At 53.0% G+C, this 17,131-nt stretch overlaps 2 protein-coding genes across 2 annotated transcripts; both read left to right on the forward strand.

The window, feature by feature from the left end:
- Positions 1–676: 676 nt before the first annotated feature.
- Positions 677–3,455, forward strand: J4E86_000706 (uncharacterized protein; the record flags this gene model as incomplete). Its single annotated transcript, XM_051441279.1, has 2 exons — positions 677–1,780; positions 1,830–3,455. The coding sequence occupies 2 exons, from the start codon at positions 677–679 to the stop codon at positions 3,453–3,455; spliced, it is 2,730 nt and encodes a 909-aa protein (XP_051307450.1).
- A 545-nt stretch (positions 3,456–4,000) lies between these two features.
- On the forward strand, positions 4,001–17,074 carry RO1 (Dynein heavy chain, cytoplasmic; the record flags this gene model as incomplete). Its single annotated transcript, XM_051441280.1, has 1 exon — positions 4,001–17,074. One exon carries the CDS (start codon positions 4,001–4,003, stop codon positions 17,072–17,074), a length of 13,074 nt encoding a protein of 4,357 aa, XP_051307451.1.
- Positions 17,075–17,131: the final 57 nt, after the last annotated feature.

The following is a 17,131-nucleotide window of genomic DNA, read 5'->3' on the forward strand; positions in this document are numbered from 1 at the left end:
TAGCAAAAAGGTTTTTAGGCATTTGATACCCCGTATGAAGTATGATGAAGTACAAATACACAATTTCGATTCAATTTCGATCCAATACCGAAGTGCTGCCAGATTGGTCTATAGCCTACATCGACGTTGGGTCGGCTACTTTGCATGTTTTTATGTTGATGTAGGCTGCAGACGTATTCAGCTTTTTTGCTAGGTCAACGTGCTACGGCAATGATTGTAGCACCAAAACCCGATGGATACCTTCAGAAAAGCATTGATACGCCGCTTAGGAGCTTTGAGCTCGTCCGCATAGTGTGGTGTTGGGATGTACATTTTTGTGTCAGACAGATGATGGATGTCTAACGCAAAAAACATGCGTAGATAGCAAGAGTCGGGTACAGATCCACGCACATACCTCGAATTTACTTATGTACCCCGGAGCCTACTTTGACGTTATGTCACACACTTTGCATGTTTTTATCTTTATGTAGGCTCCAGGGTGTTCAGTTTTTCGCTTGTATGAGATGAGTGTGGCGGTGCAGTGGGCGGACTCCCGCGGGCGAGACGTCGATCTGGAGCTGGGACGGAAAGGACCCTTGCATGAGAGAGCTCCCCAGTTACGCAACCCCAGCCAAATCTCGAAACCAATATACTTCACGCTCTGCCACGCGAAGTTACCAACAATTATAACGATGCGATGAATCGATCCTCATCCTTGGGCTCACGCGCCCGCCAATCCTCACAACAACCTACACCCCTCCGTCCCAGTTCCACGCGCCGCCCATCCTCGCGCCCCAGTCAGACATCGCGCTCTACATCCTTCGCACCTTCTCTCCGGCGGCGCACAACAGGGCAATCGATATTGTCACTTGACATCGACAATGACGACCCCGAAGCCGCGGAAACAACACACGCCGACGCGGCCATCGTCGAAGAGATAGCCGAGATAAAGCGGTACGAGGACTTTACAACTATAGACTGGGTACAAGACGCCGCCCGCGAACAACTTCGACGCAAAGCGCGCCGGCGCGAAAGAGACAACATCGGCGTGCGAAAAGATGGGCGAACTGGGAAAGTGTTTCTAGGCCGGGGACGAGGCAAGTGGAGGAGGAAGATCGCAGAGGCGTATGATGCGGGCCAAGCGTGGATTGTTGTCACGCTTGTCGGCGCAGCGATAGGACTCAACGCTGCATTCCTGAATATCGTGACAGAGTGGCTTAGCGATATCAAGCTGGGACATTGCACCACGGCTTTCTACCTCAACGAGAGTTTCTGCTGTTGGGGTGCTGAGGGAGGTTGTCCTGAGTGGAAGCGCTGGAGTGGGTTCTGGCCTGTGAACTATGTACTCTACATACTCTTCGCAGCGCTGTTCTCCTTCACGGCTGCCAGGCTGGTCAAGAGCTTTGCGCCGTATGCAGCTGGATCGGGAATATCGGAGATGAAGTGTATCATTGCGGGTTTCGTCATGAAAGGCTTCCTGGGCTTTACTACGCTCTTCATCAAGTCGATTGGCTTGCCGCTTGCTATTGCATCGGGACTGTCGGTCGGCAAAGAAGGGCCTAGTGTGCATTACGCTGTCTGCACGGGCAATGTGATCAGTAGGTTCTTCGACAAGTACAGGAGGAATGCGGCCAAGACGAGGGAGATATTATGTGCGAGTGCAGCAGCCGGTGTAGGAGTGGCTTTTGGAAGTCCGATCGGAGGTGTGCTTTTCTCGCTGGAGGAGATGAGCAACCAGTTCCCACTCAAGACCCTCTGGCGGAGTTATTTCTGTGCGCTGGTCGCTACAGCTGTTCTTGCCGTATGTTCAACAATAGGAGATACTATGATTCAACGCTAATGTACACCAGGCCATGAACCCCTTCCGAACGGGTCAGCTCGTCATGTTCAACGTCTCCTACGACCGCTCCTGGCACTTTTTCGAAACCCTCTTCTATATCATCATTGGTGTCTTTGGTGGTCTCTACGGCGCTTTCGTCATCAAGTGGAACCTCAAGATGCAGGTATTTCGCAAGAAGTACCTTTCTGCATACCCCATCATAGAAGCTGTCACTCTCGCTGTCATCACCGGTGTGATTTGCTACCCGAACATGTTCTTGAGGATTGATATGACTGAGAGTATGGAGATACTGTTTCAAGAGTGTGAGGGCGATAAGGACTACGATCAGCTGTGTGATGCCAATCACCGCTGGCACAATGTCACGACACTTGCTATTGCCACAGTACTACGTACCCTGTTGGTAGTCATCTCCTTCGGGTGCAAGGTGCCGGCTGGTATCTTCGTGCCTAGTATGGCTATCGGTGCAGCATTCGGTCGTATGGTCGGCATCTGCGTCCAGGCTTTGCACGAGTCTTTCCCCGGCTCAGCCTTTTTCTCGGCTTGCGACCCAGATGGACCGTGTATTACGCCTGGCACCTACGCCTTCCTTGGCGCAGCAGCAGCACTTAGTGGCATCATGCATATCACCGTCAGCGTCGTGGTCATCATGTTCGAGATCACTGGCGCATTGACATACATTCTCCCCACTATGATAGTCGTTGGCGTCACGAAAGCGGTCAGTGAACGTTTCGGCCATGGCGGAATCGCAGACCGCATGATTTACTTAAACGGCTACCCATTCCTCGACAGCAAAGAAGAACACACGTTCGGTGTCCCAGTCAGTGAAGTCATGGCAAGCCGCGTAGTCTGTCTACCAGCCTCAGGCATGGAACTTCGACAAATGGAACGTCTAGTGAACGAAAATGCATACCAAGGCTATCCCATCGTGGAAGACATGAAGACAAAGACACTAATCGGTTACATTGGTCGCACAGAACTTCGTTATGCGATCGATCGCGCGAAGGTTGAGCAACAGGCCCCAGGTCATGCGAAGTGCTACTTCTCTTCATCCTCATCTGCTAGCAATCCAGGGTCCAGAAGTGCAAGCGGCACGGGTCCACCAGCACCGAACATGACATTCGACTCTATACCCACTACTTCGTCTCAAACATCACTCGACTTCACCCGCTACATCGATCCAACGCCACTCTCAGTCCACCCTCGTCTTCCCCTCGAAACCGTCATGGAGCTCTTCAAGAAGATGGGCCCACGCGTGATTCTGATCGAATACCGCGGCCGTCTTACCGGTCTTGTTACTATCAAAGATTGTCTCAAATACCAATTCAAAGTTGAGGCAGGAGGGGCACATGGTGGTGGAGCAGGTAATGGCGATGAGGGCATGGAGAAGTTGGCTGGATGGGGGAAGGCTCTGGTCAATTGGGGGAGAAGGAAGGTTGGGTTGAAGGAGGTCGGAGAGGTTAGGCTAGCAAGTCCAACCACTGCGACTGCCAGGAACGAGCGAGACGAGAGACGGGGCAGTGGCCATGATGAAAGAGGGGATGGAGCATTTACGGTGGGGGACAACGATGACGACAATAACGAAGACGGTAGGACAAGTAGGGATGTGGAGCTGGAAGACCGAAGTAGAGATAGATAGCGTTTATTCCCGAACCAGAGTCTCGCCGTTTGCAGTCCTGAAACTCCCGTGCCCGCCTTTCGTACCTGAGATGAAAGGAGCGGGTGGGCTAGCCTAGAAAGTGGAGCCAACCTTAGCTTACTTTGCACGTGGTGAGCTGTCATTGCTTGTCGCCATTCGCCGCTGCCTATGTGGGAGGAAGTGACTGCTAGACGTGCAAAAAGCCAACATTGCAACAGCATCCGCAAACAACGCGTTCCCGACCACTACCACGATTTCCACGCCTTGTGTTGCACTGCATGACCCCGAATTGAGGAGCCAATCAGACGCTGATCACTCCGCTTCCCCTGCCGCTCCCACTAGTCAGGATAAGCGTGTGACGGCTGTGCGCGTCGACTTCGCGTACGCCTACTCAGGAAATATACTGAGACAAAGGCACCACCATCACCGCCGGCGCACCGAGTCCCTTGTCAGAAGCAGCAATCACTCCGCCTTCCGTCCGTCGCTACTCCGCTCGAAGCGCAAACCACATGTCTTCATAGCGACACACGCGATAAACAATCAACATGGAGGGACCCTTGAACCCAGGGGCGCCCAACGGCAGCATACGCACACCCAGCCCCTCGCCACCCTCGATAGACCCCCAGCTCATCGTCGACCACCTGGAAAAGGTACTTGACGTCAGTCTGGGCGCCTCCAAGGAAGATCTTTTTGCACCTGGCAGTCTGCTCTCGAGCGCCAAGCTGCAGGACACGCTGCAACGATGCGCCCGCTTCGCCTCCGAGGGGCAGTCCGCGCTCTACATTGTGAAAGACCGAGCCGATGAAGCCCGCATCGATGGCCTGGATGGAGCAAACGGCAGGTACCCTTCTGACGAGGAAGGAACCTCCAGACTGACACACGCAGCAGGGGCGACCCAGCGCTTCACCTACACCATTTCGACTGAGATTACCGCTTCTCCTACCTGCGCAGCATTTGTTGTTATTTCGAAGCGACCGATACCCATAGACCCCGCGATACCCCTTAGCCAGCAGGTCCTTATTCAGACGCTGCCCGGTTTTATACTTTCTAATAACGCTTCTTCGCCCGACGGCACTCCCTATGAGTTTCTTCGTTCTCTCATTCAGTCTGCGGTCGAGCCGTACTTTGACACCTACACCAAGAGCACGCGCGACCTGGCGGGGAAATACAGCAAGGGCGATAATGATGCGAGGACCGGTATTTCGGCGACACGGAAGAAGATTGCGGAACTGGCCGTCAGTCTGGGCAATCTGGAGCAGAATGTCGAGATTCCGGAGCTACTTCTACCTCTCCATCCGCTCATCCAGAGTGCGCTCGACGATGCCGCCCAGAATAACGTGAAGCCCTCCCCAGAACTTATTCCCCAGGGCATTGCTCAAGACAGCAGCTTCCTTAACGGATTGCAGTCGACGGTCAACGGATGGATCAAGTCGATACAGACAATTACAAAGACATCCCGAGATGTATCAACTGGGACTGCAGCGCAAGAAATCAACTTCTGGATCTCTATGGAGTCAAGGCTGCAGGACATTGAGACTCAATTGGGCAGTCCCGGTGTTAGGCTCACTCTGGACGTGTTGAAGAATGCGAAGCGTTTCCAAGCGACGGTCAGCTTCAGTGCAGATACTGGACTCAAGGAGAGCACGGATCTGGTCCAGAAGTACAACCAGCTGATGCGCGAATTTCCCCTCGACCAGCTGCTATCTTCGACCTCATTACAAGCAGTACAGGAAGCGATACAGGCCATTTTCAGCCACATGAACAAGAAGCTTCGCATTTGCCCCTACCCCGTCCGCCGTGCGCTTCCTCTCGTGGAGGCTATCTCCGGTGACCTCGACAAGCAATTACACAATCTCCTACACGGCAAGACACTCATGCACATGGATTACCCCGAGTTCCAGGCGATCATGGCTGTAGCTGAGAGCATCTGGCGCACATGGGAGGAGAACGTCAAGGAATTCACCAATGTTGCTCGTGAGGTGACTAGGCGGAGGAACGAGAAGTTCATCCCGATCAAGATTGCAGCTAGGCATAAGGAGACGGAGGAGCGCATTCGCTACATTACAACGTTCCGCAAGAACCACGAGCAGCTTCAGCGAACCATCGTTAATGTCCTGGGTTCGCAATCTTCCTTATCCGAGAGCGCTCCCGCCAAGGAGGCGGTCATCATCGAGGAGATCGGTGATGTTGACGCCGTCAAAGAAGTCAAGGAGGCTTACGATGTGCTCAAGGACGTCGATGTCCTGGATGTCTCTCCTGAAGGCACACGACTTTTCGAGCAAGCAGAGCAGAAGTACAACGAGCGTACTTCCCGTGTCGAGAACTCCATCATCGCTAGGTTGCGAGACCGTCTTGGTACCGCCAAGACCGCCAGTGAGATGTTCCGCGTCTTCTCCAAGTTCAATCCGCTTTTTGTGCGACCTAAGATTCGGGGAGCCATTTCCGAATACCAGACTCAGCTCATTGAGAATGTCAAGCAGGATATCTTGGCACTTCACGAGCGCTTCAAGCGCCAGTATGGTAATTCGGAAGCTCATGCCATGGCGCAGCTTCGCGATTTCCCTCCGGTCTCCGGTGCTGTTATCTGGGCTCGACAGATTGAAACACAGCTGGAGAGCTACATGGGCAAGGTCGAAGATATCCTCGGTAAGGACTGGGCGCTACATGCTGAAGGTCAAAAGCTCCAGGCTGAGAGCAGCATGTTCAAGAAGAAGCTCGACACCAGGCCGATCTTTGAGTCATGGCTTCAGGAAGTGGCGAGGAGGAAACTTCAGATCTCGGGACGCCTCTTCCTTGTCAGCAGGAACCGTGCCGCAGGAAACATCTTGGAGCTGAACGTCAACTTTGACGCGCAAGTCATTGCGCTGTTCAAGGAAGTTCGTAACCTGACATGGCGTGGCTACCAAGTGCCTCACGGCATCAACAACATCTCGAAAGAGGCCAAGCGTGTCTACCCCTACGCAGTCAGCTTAATGGAGAGTGTCCGCACGTACACACAGACTCTGCGCTCGATTTCTGAGATTGGCGGAGTTGCGCTCTTACTCAACAACTACGTTAACGAGGTTCAAGCGCTTGTCGGCAAAGGTGTTCCCCTCAAGTGGGAGTCCTTTGTTCATGCTTACGATCTTCACGTCCGACAATCTGGTTTCCCTGTTGGCGGTGGTAACGTCCGTAGTGAGAGCAAGCATGTTCAATTTGTACGTGACTTCGCAGCTACAACGTCACTACTTCAACTCAAGGTTGCAACGCTCATCAACATCAACGCTGCGATTGAGAAGTCGCTCAAGGATTTGGAGACATGTCCTTACACCAAGGAAGCCTTCCAACAGAACCTCGAAACTATCCAGAAGTCCATCGATCAGCTCAACCTTGAGAGCTACGCCAATCTTGACTCTTGGGTTTCTGATATGAATGCGCGCATCGAATCGATTTTGCTGGTCCGTCTCAGCCGAGCTATTGCATTGTGGATTGAGGTCTTCAATAATGTAGACGAGGAAGATCGAACTCGACGCCCAGTCAGTGAAGTTGTCTCGACGGAGGCACCAGAAGTCAAGCCGACTCTGGCGCGGTTGACTCTTGAGATTACTATGCGCAACCAGGTCATTTACCTCAGCCCTCCGGTAGAATACGCCCGTGCAAGCTGGCTTGAGCAACTACAGCAATGGCTCGCCATCATTTGCACTCTCCAGAAGATCAAGGCTTCACGATACGAGATCCGACTCGAAGCGACCAACGACACCTCTGCCAGCCAGTTCTCTGACTTGCCAAGCCGGTGCACCGACTCCCTTATTGAAGTTTATGGCGCTGTCGAAGGCAAGCTCCGTGACATCTCATCATACGTGGATGAGTGGCTCCAGTTCCAATCTCTATGGGATCTGCAGTCAGACCATGTCTACGACATCCTTGGTGAAGATCTTTCACGATGGCTTCAACTACTCCAGGAAATTCGTAAGACTCGCGCTACCTTCGACAACTCTGACATCAGTCGCCAGTTTGGCTATGTCACTGTCGACTACGACCAAGTGCAGGTCAAGGTCAACGCCAAGTACGACCAATGGCAGCAGGAAATTCTCACCAAGTTTGCCAGTAGGCTTGGTCAGCGCATGAACGACGTTTACGTGCAGATAGAGAAGGCGCGTAAAGATCTTGAGATGCAGACCCTGGAGGCCTCATCCACTGCTCAGGCTGTCTCTTTTATTACAACAGTACAGCAATGCAAGAGGAAGGTTCTCGAATGGGAGCCAGAGATGTCCACTTTCCGGCAAGGCCAAGCAACTCTGGCTCGCCAGCGTTACCAGTTCCCTTCCGACTGGCTGCAGATGGAACAGATCGACCATGAATGGCAGACGCTGAACGAGGTTCTGGAGAGGAAGACCAAGATTGCGAACGATCAAGCTGACGCGCTGCGCGCCAAGATTGGCGCGGAGGACAAAGTCGTCAGCCAGAAGATTGTGAACATCACCGGAGAGTGGGCAGAGGACAAGCCTGTTGCAGGAAACCTGGCGCCAGCCGAAGCCTCAGCCATTCTGGCCAAGTTCGACCAGAAGCTTAGCCAGCTTCAGAACGAGTCCAGCAACATCTCGAAGGCCAAGGAAGCTCTTGGACTACCGCCGTCTCCAGAAAACGCACTTGAGACCCTGCTGGAGGAAGTGCAAGACTTCAAATCCGTCTGGTCTGCGCTTGGCACCATCTGGGCTAGCATCGACGACCTCCGTGAGGTGTTGTGGACCAGCATTCAGCCCCGCAAGCTGCGACAGAACCTTGATAACTTACTCAAGATGACCAAGGACATGCCCAGCCGGATGCGCCAGTACCAGGCTTTCGAGTTCGTTCAGACCACCCTGAAGCAACTTCTTAAAGAGAACACGATTCTTGCAGAACTGCGCTCTGACGCCGTCAAAGAGCGCCATTGGGTTAAGATTTTCAAGAATCTGAGGCCACAAAAGCGATATTCCGCCATCTCCATGACTCTCGGTGATGTCTGGGACCTTAAGCTCGGCCCTAGCGAAAAGATCATTCGCGATGTCATTACTCAAGCAGCAGGAGAGATGGCACTTGAGGAATTCATCAAGCAGGTCCGCGAGACTTGGCAGAACTACTCTTTGGAACTCGTCAACTACCAGAACAAATGCCGTCTTATCAGGGGATGGGACGATCTATTCGCTAAGTGTAGCGAGAACCTCAACTCACTGCAGGCTATGCGCCACTCGCCTTACTACAAGGAGTTCGAGGAAGAGGCGTCTTCTTGGGAGGACAAGCTCAATCGCGTGCACGTCCTGTTCGACGTATGGATCGATGTGCAACGTCAATGGGTCTACCTGGAGGGCGTGTTCACTGGTAACGCTGACATCAAGCACCTGCTCCCTATGGAGTCGGCTCGTTTCCAGAACATCAACTCTGAGTTCTTGTCAGTCATGAAGAAGGTCTCGCGACAGCCTTTCGTGCTCGAAGTCCTCAACATCTCCGGTGTGCAGAAGTCGTTGGAACGCCTCGCCGAGCTATTGAACAAGATCCAGAAGGCACTCGGAGAGTATCTGGAACGCGAGCGTGTATCCTTCCCTCGCTTCTACTTCGTTGGTGACGAGGATCTACTGGAAATCATCGGTAACAGTAACGATGTTATGCGTATTGCCAAACATCTGCGAAAGATGTTTGCCGGTATCTCTGGACTTATCACTGATGAGGACGGCGTCATTCAAGGATTCACGTCCAAGGAAGGAGAGGAGGTTACGCTTCGCAAAGAAATCTCGCTCGTCAAGACACCCAGGATCAATGAATGGCTCGGCGCCCTTGAAGCCAACATGAAGACTACTCTGGCCGAGTTGACTTTCGAAGCTTACGAAGAGTTCGCTCAACTCATTGAGCCTGATGCGATGGACCCTGAAGCTTTCACCAACTACATCGCCAAGTACCCAACGCAGGTGGTCGTCCTCGGAACGCAGATTGCTTGGACCCATGCTGTAGAGAAGTCTCTTTCTGAAGAAGGCACTACCTTGCCTCAGTTGTACGAGAAGCAAGTAAACGTCTTGAAGCTTCTCGCTACCGCTGTTCTGGGCGACCTTGAACCCATTCAGCGTCGCAAGTGCGAGGACCTCATCACTGAGTTCGTTCACCAGCGAGACGTCATCCACAAGCTTGACAAGGTTGGCGCACGCTCTCCTACCCATCACATGTGGCTACTATGCATGCGATACATGTATGAGCCTGGCAATGATCTCTTGCAGCGATTGAGGATCAAGATGGCAAATGCCGTTCTCGACTACGGTTTCGAGTACCTGGGTGTTGCCGATCGCCTTGTGCGCACACCTCTTACCGACCGCTGTTTCCTCACCCTCACCCAGGCGCTTTGTCAGCGACTTGGTGGTTCGCCATACGGTCCTGCTGGTACTGGTAAGACCGAGTCGGTCAAAGCTCTTGGTGTACAGCTTGGACGCTTTACCCTTGTGTTCTGTTGTGACGACACTTTCGACTTCCAAGCTATGGGTCGTATCTTCCTTGGTATTTGCCAGGTTGGAGCCTGGGGTTGTTTCGACGAGTTCAACCGTCTGGAAGAGCGTATCCTGTCGGCTGTGTCTCAGCAGATTCAAAACATTCAGCTGGGTCTCAAGAAGGGCGCTGAGGACGACAAGTCTCAGATCGAGCTTATTGGTCGTCAACTGAAGGTCAACGGTAACACTGGAGTCTTCATCACCATGAACCCTGGTTATGCAGGTCGATCGAATTTGCCCGACAATCTCAAGAAGCTCTTCCGAAGCGTGGCCATGTCTAAACCCGACAAGGAACTTATTGCTGAAGTCATGCTGTACTCCCAAGGTTTCTCGCAAGCGAAAGAGCTGTCGAAGCAGGTCGTACCGTTCTTCGACAAGTGCTCAGCTGGCCTTTCCAAGCAGGCTCATTACGACTTTGGTCTGCGTGCACTGAAGAGTGTGCTCGTCAGCTCCGGTGGATTGAAGCGAGCCCGCATCGCCGCTCAGCAAGACTCTCAGACTCTGGATGAAGCCAGTATGGAGCCTCAAATCATCATCCAGAGCTTACGCGAAACAATGGCACCGAAGCTTATCCGCTCTGATGTCGAGCTCTTAATGGCCATTCAAGAGGAGGCTTTCCCTGGTGTGGAATACATCCCTGCGCCTCTCGACAAGTTGACCGAAGCTATCCACAAGTGCGCCGCGGAGTCGAAGCTCGTGGTCAGCGATTCCTGGTTGACCAAGATCATTCAACTTTACCAGATTCAGAAGTTGCACCACGGTGTCATGATGGTCGGTTCTTCCGGATCTGGAAAAACCGCTGCCTGGAGGACGCTTCTCTCTGCCCTTCAAGCCGTGGAGGGAGTGGAAGGCGTCTGTCACGTCATCGATCCCAAAGTCATGTCAAAGGAACAGCTTTACGGAACTCTCGACAGCACTACACGCGAGTGGACCGATGGTCTTTTCACAAGCATACTGCGTAAGATCGTCGACAACCTTCGTGGTGAAGATACTAAGCGTCACTGGATCGTATTTGATGGTGATGTTGACCCTGAGTGGGTCGAGAACTTGAACTCAGTGCTTGACGACAATAAGCTTCTCACCCTGCCAAACGGAGAGCGTCTCAACTTGCCATCCAACGTTCGCATCATGTTTGAAGTTGAGACACTCAAGTACGCCACACTGGCTACCGTCTCTCGTTGCGGTATGGTCTGGTTCAGCGACGATACTGTGGAGGTCGATATGATGATTAAGAACTACATTGAGCATCTCAAGACTACACCGTTCGAAGACCTCGAAGACGATTCGGTCGCTCCAGGTCAGATGTCGCAGAAGACGATGACGACACAAGGTCTCATAGCCGACTTCTTGCACATCAAGCTCACCCAGGACCGATTCATTGAGAAGGCTCTCAGCATGGCTAGGAAGTTCAAGCATATCATGGAGTACACCGACATCCGTGCGCTCAACACACTGTTCTCTCTGCTCAATAAAGCATGCCGCAATGTTCTGGAGTACAATGTGCAGCACCCGGACTTTTCCCTTGAGGATGACAAGATGGAGACTTATCTCGCGAAGAAGTTGCTCGTAGCCTTGGTCTGGGCTTTGGTCGGTGATTGCCCTCTTATGGAGCGTAAGCAGTTTGGAGATCTCATCGCTGGTCTTACTGACGTTGAACTCCCCGCCCTCAACGAGACCACTTCGCTCATTGATTACGATGTCAAACCTGACAAGCCAGAGTGGGACACATGGCAGAGCCAGGTACCGAACGTCGAAGTCAACACCCATTCCGTTACTCAAACCGACGTGGTTATTCCCACGTTGGACACGGTTCGCCACGAGGATGTTCTCTACTCTTGGCTTGCGGAGCACAAGCCCCTACTCCTTTGCGGTCCTCCAGGTTCTGGAAAGACCATGACCTTGTTCAGCGCACTTCGAAAGCTACCCAACATGCAGGTTGTTGGTCTCAACTTCTCCAGTGCCACTACCCCGGATCTTCTCATCAAGACGTTCGAACAGTACTGTGAATACAAGAAGACTCTTAACGGCGTGCAACTTACTCCCACTCAAGTTGGTCGCTGGCTCGTCATTTTCTGCGACGAGATAAACTTGCCAGCACCCGACAAGTACGGTACTCAACGGGCTATCTCCTTCCTGCGACAGCTTGTCGAGCACAATGGTTTCTGGAGGACATCTGACAAGACTTGGGTTACACTCGATCGCATTCAATTTGTTGGTGCTTGCAACCCTCCCACCGATGCTGGACGTACGCCTATGGGCCTCAGGTTCTTACGCCACGCTCCGCTCATCATGGTCGATTACCCTGGACAGCAATCTCTTCTTCAGATTTACGGCACCTTCAATACCGCCGTACTCAAAATTATCCCGACTCTACGAGGTTACGCAGACGCTCTTACGAGGGCTATGGTGCAGCTATATGCGGAGTCACAAAAGCGCTTCACACCGGATATCCAGCCACATTACGTTTACTCTCCTCGTGAGCTTACTCGATGGGTACGTGGTATCTACGAGGCACTACGACCACTTGAGACTTTGCCGATCGAAGGCCTCGTTCGTATCTGGGCACACGAGGCACTCCGCCTGTTCCAGGATCGTCTTATCGCAGAGGAAGAGAGGCAATGGACTGAAGAGTGCGTCCACCGTATTGCGGCTGAACACTTCCCTACTATCGACGAAGAGAAGGCTCTTGGTGGCCCCATCCTCTTCTCCAACTGGCTGTCCAAGAACTACGTGCCGGTTGAGCGTGAGCAGCTTCGCGAGTTCGTCAAGGCTCGTCTCCGTACCTTCTGCGAAGAAGAAGTGGATGTGCCACTCATCCTATTCAACGACGTGCTCGAGCATGTACTTCGTATCGATCGTGTCTTCCGTCAACCACAGGGCCATCTCATTCTCATCGGTGTCAGCGGATCGGGAAAGACAACCCTGTCTCGCTTCGTGGCCTGGATGAACGGTCTGAGCGTCTACCAAATCAAGGTCCACGGAAAGTACTCAGGCGAAGACTTTGACGAAGACTTGCGTACCGTGCTTCGACGATGCGGCTGCAAGGGCGAAAAGATCTGCTTCATCATGGACGAAGCCAATGTTCTTGACTCCGGTTTCCTCGAGCGCATGAACACCCTCCTGGCCAACGCGGAGGTTCCTGGTCTGTTCGAAGGTGATGAGTACGCTTCTTTGCTTACTGCCATCAAGGAGGGTGCGCAGCGACAAGGCATCATTCTCGACTCACAGGAAGAGCTATACAAGTGGTTTACGGAGCAAATTGTCAAGAACCTTCATGTTGTGTTCACCATGAACCCACCCGAAGAGGGTCTTTCGTCGAAGGCAGCCACCAGTCCTGCTCTTTTCAACCGTTGCGTGCTCAACTGGTTCGGAGACTGGTCAGACCAGGCTCTTTACCAAGTCAGCTCAGAGCTCACACAATCTGTTGATCTCGACCGCGCCAACTACGTTGCACCGGATAGCATTCCCGTTGCTTACCGCGGACTCACCCTCCCGCCTTCCCACCGCGAAAGTGTGGTCAATGCCATGGTCGCTGTACACCACTCGCTACGCAGCAAGAACGCGAAGTTACAGAAGACACAAAACCGGAAGATGTACCTTACCCCACGTCACTTCTTGGACTTCGTTGCGCAGTACGTCAAGCTTTACAACGAAAAGCGCGAAGATCTCGAGGAGCAGCAGCGCCATCTCAACGTCGGTCTTGAGAAGCTGCGCGAGACATTCGACAAGGTCAAGGAACTGCGAGCAAGCCTTGCACAGAAGCAGACGCAGCTCACTAAGAAGGATGCAGAAGCGAACGAAAAGCTGCAACGTATGATTGCGGACCAGAACGAGGCGGAACAGAAGAAGGCTGGATCGATCAAGATGCAAGCTCAGCTTGCGAAGGACAAAGAGGAGATTCAGAAGCGACAAGAGGTGGTAGAACACGATTTGGCGGCTGCCGAGCCGGCTGTGGCGGAGGCACAGAAGAGTGTGCAGAACATCAAGCGACAGCATCTTACCGAAGTCCGATCTATGCAGAATCCTCCTGCCGGTGTCAAGCTCGCTTTGGAAGCCGTCTGCACGATTCTTGGACACAAGCCCGACAGCTGGAAGACTATCGTTTCCATCGTCAGGCGTGACGACTTCATCGCCAGTATCGTACAGTTCGACAACGAGAGGCAGATGACTGCAGGCCACCGCAGGAAGATGCAGAAGGAATATCTTTCCCAAGAAGACTTCACTTTCGAGAAGGTCAATCGCGCTTCCAAGGCTTGCGGTCCTCTTGTACAATGGGTATCTGCTCAAGTTACCTACTCCGACATCCTTGACCGCGTTGGTCCCCTACGTGCCGAAGTCGAGAACCTGCAAGTTGAGCTTCAGAAGACAGAGGAGGGCGCCAAGGAAACCCAGGTCCTCATTCAGAACCTCGAGGAGAGCATTGGCCGATACAAGACTGAGTACGCGGCTTTGATCAGTGAAACTCAGGCCATCAAGACGGAGATGGCGACCGTTCAGTTCAAGGTCGACCGCAGTGTCCGCCTTCTCGACAGCTTGTCCTCTGAACGCGTTCGATGGGAGGAGAGCAGCAAGTCTTTCGATTCTCAGATCGACACCATCGTTGGTGACGTCTTGGTTGCAGCTGCGTTCATCGCTTATGCCGGTTACTACGACCAACAGTACAGGAAAGCGCTTACAGAGGACTGGTACGATCACCTCAAACACTCCGGAATCAGCTTCAAGCCAACAAATCCATTCACGGAATATCTCTCGACTGCTGATGACCGCCTGAACTGGCAACACAATGGTCTGCCGGTCGACGACCTGTGCACCGAGAACGCCATCATCCTGCAGAGGTTCAACCGCTACCCGCTTATCATCGATCCTTCTGGCAGAACAACAGAGTTCTTGCAGAACGAATGCAAGGACCGCCGTCTCACGGTGACTAGCTTCTTGGATGATTCATTCACCAAGCAGCTTGAGAGTTCTTTGCGTTTCGGTAACCCAATATTGATCCAGGATGCCGAACATCTGGACCCCATCCTCAACCACGTTCTCAACAAGGAGTACCAGAAGACTGGAGGTCGTGTGCTCATTCAACTCGGCAAGCAGGAGATCGACTTTTCGCCCTCTTTCCGCCTCTACCTTTCAACACGCGATCCTTCCGCCAACTTCGCTCCTGACATCTGCAGTCGTACCACGTTCGTCAACTTTACTGTAACGCAGAGCAGCTTGCAGACACAGACACTGAACGAAGTCCTCAAGTCCGAGCGACCTGATGTTGATGAGCGCCGATCCAACCTCATCAAGATGCAAGGAGAGTTCGCAGTCCATCTTCGTCAGCTTGAGAAGCGACTGCTTCAAGCTCTCAACGAGTCGCGCGGTAACATTCTGGACGACGACCGCGTCATCGAAACGCTCGAGACGCTCAAGAAGGAGGCCAAGGAAATTTCGGACAAGGTCTCCGAGACCGCTGGCGTTATGACAGAGGTCGAGAACATCACAAAGGAGTACACTGTTGTCGCTCGTTCCTGCTCAGCTATCTTCGCTGTGTTGGAGCAACTGCACCATCTCAACCATTTTTACCAGTTCTCGCTCCAGTACTTTACTCAGATCTTTGAGACTGTGCTGCGCAAGATTCGCAACTCCAACATCACTGGTCATGCTGCCCGTATTGAGCAGATCGTTACCGAGCTATTCGTTGACGCATACCGCCGCACTTCGCTCTCCTTACTCCAGAAGGACCGTGTTACGTTTGCTATGCTGCTCGTGCAAGCGGCGCCCTACAAGATGGACAAGGCACACATCGATCAGATCCTTGACCCCGACCTGAAGGGTATCGATGTGTCAACCGAGACAGAGCGCAAAGAGGAGGCCATGGAGCGTGCCAGCAAGATCCCGATGTTTAAGGAAGAGCTGCCCAAGATTGAAGACAGCGCTTGGGATGCTTTCCTCAATGAAGAGATGGGAGAGCGACATGTACCGCAGGCTTGGCCAGAAGATCTTACCAAGTTCGACAAGCTACTACGAGCTCTCGTCTTGGTCAAACTATTCCGTGTGGATCGCTTCGTACCCGCTGTCGAGCGCTTTGTCACTGAGGTGTTCGGCAAGGGCATCCTAGATGCCAGCGGTGATCTGGGCGATATTGTGAAGCAAGTCAATGCAGTAACCCCGGTGGCTCTCAGCTCCAGTCCTGGATTCGATGCAAGTTACAAGGTCGACAATCTCGTAGAGAGGGAGCAAGTCAGCTGCACAAACATTGCCATGGGTTCCAACGAAGGTGCCGCATCGGCCGACAAAGCCATCGCTAACGCCGCCACTACAGGCAACTGGGTACTTGTCAAGAACGTCCATCTCGCTCCACAATGGTTGCAATCGCTTGAGAAGCGTCTTGAAGCTCTCAAGCCCAACCCCGACTTCCGTCTCTTCCTGTCAATGGAGTCCAGCCCCAAGATTCCGGTCAACCTACTTCGCGCTTCTCGTGTCCTGTCCTACGAGCAGCCTGCTGGAGTCCGTGCCAACATGAAAGACTCGCTCTCTTCGTTGGCCGAGAAGGCCACCAAGCCGCCGGTGGAGAAGGCACGTGTCTACCTCCTCTTATCCTTCCTCCACGCAGTGATTCAAGAGCGTCTCCGCTACGCGCCCACTCTTGGATGGAAGGGCTTCTGGGAATTCAATGACAGTGACTACGAATGCTGCAGTTTCATCATCGACACATGGGTCGACACCGTCGCACAGGGCCGATCTAATATCGCCCCTACCAAGATTCCATGGGAGATGCTACGTTACCTCATCACAGAGATGTACGGTGGCAAGATCGACGACGCAGAAGACTGGCGCATTCTCGCTTCTCTCGTCGACGCCACTATGACGCCTGCCGCCTTTGAGGACAACTTCAAGATCGTCAAGGATACTGAGCACAGCGAGGGTCTCGAACTACCTACCTCGACTAGCTGGAAGGACTTCATGGGCTGGGTCAATGACCTTCCCGAGCGCGAGCCGCCTACTTACCTCGGCTTGCCTGCAAATGCCGAGAAGCTGTTGCTGGTCGGTCAGGCCAATGCCATGGTTGGCGGTTTGAAGAGGGTGCTGGATATGCTGGATGAAGGCGAGCAGGTCATGGCTGAGGCGGAGACTGAGGTCGAGGGTTAGTGGTCTTACGATTTGTATTAGGCGTACTCTAAATGAGTGTCGCGATCTTTGTTTGTT

Source organism: Alternaria arbusti (assembly GCF_024043155.1).
Source record: "Alternaria arbusti strain BMP 1465 chromosome Unknown scaffold_1, whole genome shotgun sequence".
In the NCBI taxonomy this organism is placed as follows: domain Eukaryota; kingdom Fungi; phylum Ascomycota; class Dothideomycetes; order Pleosporales; family Pleosporaceae; genus Alternaria; species Alternaria arbusti.